This window comes from Lactuca virosa, chromosome 8 (assembly GCF_052849685.1).
Source record: "Lactuca virosa cultivar CGN04683 chromosome 8, Lactuca_virosa_CGN04683_v6, whole genome shotgun sequence".
NCBI classification, from domain to species: Eukaryota; Viridiplantae; Streptophyta; class Magnoliopsida; order Asterales; family Asteraceae; genus Lactuca; species Lactuca virosa.
In genome coordinates this window covers 362,556,179-362,562,752 of record NC_136433.1, presented here as the reverse complement: position 1 = coordinate 362,562,752, position 6,574 = coordinate 362,556,179, and the positions used below count along the sequence as shown (strand labels likewise).

The following is a 6,574-nucleotide window of genomic DNA, read 5'->3' as shown; positions in this document are numbered from 1 at the left end:
CCAATTTATGAATCTGTTACTATTCATTAGATTTGAGCCCAAATTTTATCTCAATCCTTTATCTTATAGTGCTGAGCCCACAAAAATTCATCTGGCTTCATTCTTCTTTTGTACGTCATTGAACTCTGTTGATTTCTGCAGTACATCTTTTGAAAGTTAATTTTAGAGTTCTTGAGTCTCGTTGTTGATTCAACGATCATTTTATTTTATTGGAATTTGTTCCTGAATCTCAACTTGTGAATCGGTAGTATCTGATTTGTTATATTAACTAACCGAAGATGAACAAGGGATTGTCAATCATTTTATTTGATTTGGATAAAATTGATCAAAAACTTTGAAATTATCGTGAAGAACATGTGAAGAAAAGATGTTTTATCGAGTTTTTGATCCAAAATTTGGTATTTGATTCATCAATTTGGAGTTTGAATTCGAAAAGTCAAACGCAGAAAAAGTCAAACTCGAGATTTAAGAGATGATTCGATGATTTTGTGGCTGAAATTGGTTAATACAAATTGTTTCGAGGCTATTGATCTCGAAATCTTGCTTGATTTTGGGTTCAATTTCAAATATTGTTGGTTATATGTTTCTGATGCCGAAAACATGAGACTAGGAACGAAGAACTGTGAGATTGAAGATTTTGGAATCGGGAATGGAACTCAATATCGATGACTGATTTTGGTTACAGGGGTGATTTCGATGAAAAGCGACGGATTACGATTTTGAGTAGATGGTCTCATTGATTGTTTTGGAGAGTTGATATCTAGTCGTTATTGAAGACGAACTGGAATGATTGAATTGTTGGTGATTTTGGATTTTAGTTTCGAAGTGTGAAGATTGTGATGATTAACGAATTGATTTTTGATTTCAAAAGGATCTGGAGTCAATATTCGAAGGATTAATGAGTCGTTGTGGATGATGTAGCTTCGAAGATCTGTGATTTGGGAATCAATATTTCCATGATTGTGGGTTTGGACTAAAAAGCGAAGGGTGATTGATGATTTGGGTTGATCACTGAAATACAAAGGACGAAATTTTTGGTTTAATTGTTTTAAAAGACGAACAAGAACTGTAATGAACGAAGACTGTAAGAACGAAAATTTGATTTTGGGTTGAATGTACGAAGTGAAGAACTGTGATTCAGAGGTTGGATGAATGGCTAAAAGGTTACTGTTCATAAGTGAGGCTTCGTATGCTTCGTATGATGAGGAATTTTCGTATGATTGGGGATGATAAAGTTTCATACGAAGAGGGTAATCTGGGTTTATTGAACGAAGGATTGTTGTGTTTGTGAATGTTCTAAGGGTATATTTGTGAATTACATACGAAGGGGGTATTTTGGATTTGTAAGCATGGGTGTTTGGGATTTTGAACGAAAAATAAAGGATGTATTCGTACGAATTAAAGAAGAAGGCAAAGTTTCATAAATGGTCCTTAAAGTTTCGACTGTTTGACAACTTTTCAAACCTCTTCGTATGATAGCCAAACCCTTCGTATGTTTTGTCAAAAATGCTTCGTATGATTTGAACAAATGAATAATTTTCGAATTCAGCCCCTGAACTTTCGAATACTTGGCAACCTCAACAATTAACTGAAGTTTCGAATGTTTGACACTTTTCACCCAAATTCGAAAAATTTTGAAGCTTCGTATGGTTGGGGTGATTCTTCGTATGTTTGGAGCAAAAAGGGCAGAATTTTCGAAAATAGTCCCTAAGGCTTCGAATGTTTGGTGGTTCATACCCAAATTCGAAAAAGGAGTGTTTTTGCTGAAAATTGAAGAAAATGCATTTCAGGCCCCTGCAGTTTGTGCAAATTGATGCTTTCTACCCAGCTTTGGAAAAGGGGGAGAGTTTTGCATATTTTGCTGTTTTGGGTGCACCGGGTTACTGCAGAATTTTGAAATTGACAATTTCTACCCATTTTTGAGAAATTTTGTCAAAGGCGATCCGTGAACGAAGCTAAAAATTGAATATTTTTTGGGTTTTCCGGATTGAAGCACAAAGTTTATGCCACATGTTAAGGGGGAGTTTTGACATGAAAAATTCTGAATAGAGCACTTTCTCTTTCCTTGAAGGTTTTATAATCAAATTTCGATTATAAAAAGGGGGAGAAATTTATATGGAAATTCGAACTTGAATTTTTCATATTACGCGGATTTGGCGACCGAAGTGACCTTGAATTTTTGAAGTATACGAAATGAAGCAATTGGAAGTTTGGAAGTGATTTCATTTCGAAATGGGTTTGGTTTTATTGAAGATTTTCGGGTTGTGTTTAATGTTCAACTTTTGGGTGATCAATTTGGAGTTTGAGAAGGTCGTGATCATTCGTTGATGCTCGGTTTGTATGGTATCACATCCTAGAGCCCAAATTGAAGAATCATGGAAAAATTGAAGATTGAAGTTCGTTTCGACATGTGTCACCCTTAAGGCTCGGATCACGTAGTTGCTCGATTTTGGAAGAATTGAAGTGGGTCATTCATTCCTAACTTTGAGGGGGAGAATGTTGGGGTACAAAGTTTTCCATGAATGACTTTGTAATGTTTGACTATTGTAAAACCCACTTGCATGTGGTGCATTAGCCTTGTGGCATGAGATAGAGAGTGAGAGAGAGACATGTAAACACCTCTATATAAGGTGGGTTTAGTCCACTTGTAGAGGTGTGCTTGAGAGATGTAAAAGTGAGTGTGTAAGTGTGCGTTATTTATGTAGTCTAGATATAGATCCTTTTTGTGTAACACCATACATAATCAATACATCTCTTGAACACCCAAATCACCATGTTCATTGTGCAATCTTTAATTCCGCATGCCAAATCATGTTCTTATGTCACTACAGAGGAGGGACTCCTTCCCTCCCAACTCACTCAACCCACTGCCACATCAGCTTTTTTATTTTCTCTCTCTTCTATCTTTCTCAATCCACAACATATGGAAACCATATCTTTCTCAACCCACTCAACTCACTTTTCATATAATTTTTTTTATTTAATTAAATTAGAAAATATAAATTAAAATAAAACATAACATTTTTTCATTTTTTTTGCTAATTTAAAACAAAAAAAATTCTAAAATAATATTAAAAATAATATTTAATATTCTTTTTTATTTAATTAAATCAGAAAATATAAATTAAAATAAAACATCACATTTTTTTTTATTTTTTTTGCTAATATAAAACAAAAAAAATTCTAAAATGATATTAAAAATAACATTTAATTAAAAAACCACACTACAAATAAAAAAATACACGATAATTAAAAAAAATACACTTAAAAAAAGACAACATAATTTAAATCCTAAAACGACAATTAAAATTAACTAGTTATTATCTAGAGTTTGAATATAGACATGTTCAATATGATCGGTAAGATCGGATCAAAGTTGGTGGTGGGTTTCAGCATTGCGCAATTCATGTATTATTTCTTGGTCATCAACTTCGTCGGTGGCGGGGTTGGGTTGATACACAAGAGATATCGCATCACCCTCATCTTTAAATATCATATTGTGTAGTATAATACAAGCGTACATTATATTTTTTGTTCTCTTCACTGTCATAGTCCGTGTCATAGCCCGTGCATGCATTTTTAATATGTTCCAACGTCCTTTAAGGACCCCAAAAGCACGTTCTACGTCTTTTCTTGCTGATTCTTGTGCCGCCTTGAATCGTATCTTTTTTTCGGTTAATAGATATGGATACAGCCCATGATGGATATATTCCATCCGCAAGATAGTAACCATGCTTGTAGTGTTCATCATTCAAATGAAAGGAACAATCAGGTCCTATTTCATGATATTTCTCATCAAACAGTGGTGATTGATAGAGGACGTTTAAATCATTGTTTGAACCGGCTATACCATAGAATGCATGCCAAAACCATAAATCTTATGACGTCACTGCTTCTAGTATCATTGATGGATATTGATGGTCACCCCTCATGTATTGACCTATCAATTCCGTTGGACAATTCCTCCAATTCCAATGTGTGCAGTCAATGCTACCAAGCATTCCATGGATTCCATGTCTATCTTCATGTGCTTCATACAAAAGTTCAATGTCAGTGGATGTTGGACGACATAAATATTCAGCTTTATACATTTGGACAACACCGTAGAGAAAGTTTTCAAGAGCTTCACGAGAAGTTATTTCTAACATATTCAGATACTCATCTAACGAGTCTCGGTTATAACTCTTCGATAATTGATGTATTGTTGATGTGCATTTTTGTACCACACTGAAACTTCTCTGATTTGTTGCATTCCATGTTGTTTGAAAATAAGGATAATTCATCTCCAGGTCACCAATAAGTCGCATAAACAAACCTTTGCTTATACGGAACCTTTTGCGGAATTGTGCGTGACCATAGGTTGAATCATCCGCAAAATAATGTCGGATCAACATACGTTTAGCCTCTAAACAATCTCTGTGGATTGTGTTTCTCCTTTGAATGTTGCTTGAACTAGCATTAATTTGAAGAAGAAGTTGTGCAGTACGAGACAATACATGTAACAAATTATTGTTGATAAGTACATCATCAGATGATGAACTATCATTGTTAACTTCCATTACTATTTTTCGAGCGTTTGGATTCATTTTGAAAAGAGAGAAAAGATAGAGAGAAAATGAAACAAACATATATATATATATATATATATATATATATATATATATATAATGAAACAAAGGATACATATAGAGAACCTTAATAAAAAGGAAAAGAAAAATAAAAATAAAAATAGAAAAGATAATAATCAAGAGAAAGATTCTCCAGTCAAATGATGTTGACATTTTGACCTTCACGGGTTCTCAAACTCCCAACCATATTTAGTTGCAATTTGTCGATTCCTTGCAAGCACCGTTCGCAAAATAGCTCCAGTCAAGTGATCATGCGGTCGGAGAAAATACTCCATATCTTGGATCTCTATCTCCCGATCCAACAGTTGAGCTTTCCGTTCTTCATTAGCTTTGAGAACGCGTAATTTTTGCTCCCGATACCATTGTCTCTGTTCCGCCTCTGTCTCAGTTGCAGTCTTGATGCCAACAATTTGTTTGACGAGATCTAACATTTCATTTTCTGTTGATGATGTCGATGCCGTTTTCTTTCCTTTTGTAACGACGTAAATTTTCAAACCAAAATTTTTAATTTTAAAACTCATTTATCTCCATCCAAAAACCACAAAAGTATCACAATATCAAATCATCAATTCACATATCCAAAAAAATGTATTAAATAAAAATTCCAGGATCCTCTCAAAACATAACTCTATCTCTGATGTGTGTACAATCAAGCCGACGCCTTCCCGTGATCCTGAGAAGTACCTGAAACACATAACACGGGAAGCACGAAGCTTCGTGAGTTCCCCAAAATACTGCACACAGCTCATTAGCCACTCTAGGCATTAAGACCCTCCAGTCAATGTGTCTCAGTGGGACCCTCCGGCCACAACCCAATAAGCTCATAATAATAATACTCAGCATAAATAATAAAGACATAATGCAAAATATTAAGATACACAGGTAAGCACAATAAACATCTCAGTCACACAAAGATACCACTCATGGTAAGTATAGTAAGAAGACTCACCTCGTAAGCAAGTAAAGGTCTCGTACTCGGAAATCTCGAACTAGCCTCCGCCTAACACATAGGATAATTATCTCTAATTAGTACTCTACTCATGCTCAAAATATACCAAGGGTTGTTCTCTCTCTCTCTAACTCTTGGTATGGGCAAAAGACCATTTTACCCCTCCATGGTCTCCAGTATCTGTATTTGACCAAACCTTAAAGTCAACAGAAAACTAACTCGATTCAACAGTCCACGTTTGACTCAACTCGCCGAGTGCACCCATGTGACTCGTCGAGTCCACTCGTTTTCCTCAGAAGTCTCGTGAAGGTTCAACTCCGCTCGTCGAGTTGACCCCTAACTCGCCGAGTTATCACATGATCATGCTCATCGGGACAAACCCTAACCGACCCGTCGAGTCAGCTCATCGACTCGACGAGTTCATTCAAACTCTTTTCTCATTCAGACAATTTCAAGGCAGAAAACCTTCCCAAACTCTAGATCTAAACTCTTAAGGCTCGTTTATCACGTAAAGCCACGAGCTTTACGTCCATGCATGGCACTTAGGGCTTGAAATGCCAAGAACATGCTTTATTATGGGTTTTTCACTCAAGAGCTCTATTATGGCTGAATAAAGCAGGAACCATTGGACTCTATGGACCTCACATGGTCCAGATTTGAAGTCCAAACGTCTAGATGAACTCAAAACACTCAAAGTCCTAATGTTAGATGGAAAAAGCCCTAAACTCCCAAAAACATGAGATCTACTCAATAAAATGTGAAAGGTGCGAACTTTTTACCTTTCACAGAGGATCTAGGATGAAATAACCACAGATCTAATAGCTCCTTCTCGTCCCTTGGCTTGGATTCCTTCCCTTCTCTTCAAAAGATGCACCAAACACTCAAAGTTAGCTCAAAATTCTCTCTCTTAGCTCAATGGCCGAAAAGGGTTTTCTCCCAGTGAAGATGGGCAGTTGATGAGCCGCAAATGAGGCTATAAGTGTCCTTAAATAGGCCC

At 36.0% G+C, this 6,574-nt stretch overlaps 1 protein-coding gene across 1 annotated transcript; it reads right to left on the bottom strand.

Annotated features, from left to right (window-relative positions):
* Window positions 1–3,878: 3,878 nt before the first annotated feature.
* Window positions 3,879–4,559, bottom strand: LOC145131900 (uncharacterized). The gene has a single exon (XM_079066545.1). The coding sequence runs from the start codon at window positions 4,557–4,559 to the stop codon at window positions 3,879–3,881; it is 681 nt and encodes a 226-aa protein (XP_078922671.1).
* Between the last annotated feature and the right edge of the window lie 2,015 nt (window positions 4,560–6,574).

What these genes read in the sequence shown, in the direction of transcription:
- LOC145131900 (XM_079066545.1), bottom strand. Translation starts at nt 4,559, where the DNA reads ATGGAAGTTAACAATGATAGTTCATCATCTGATGATGTACTTATCAAC.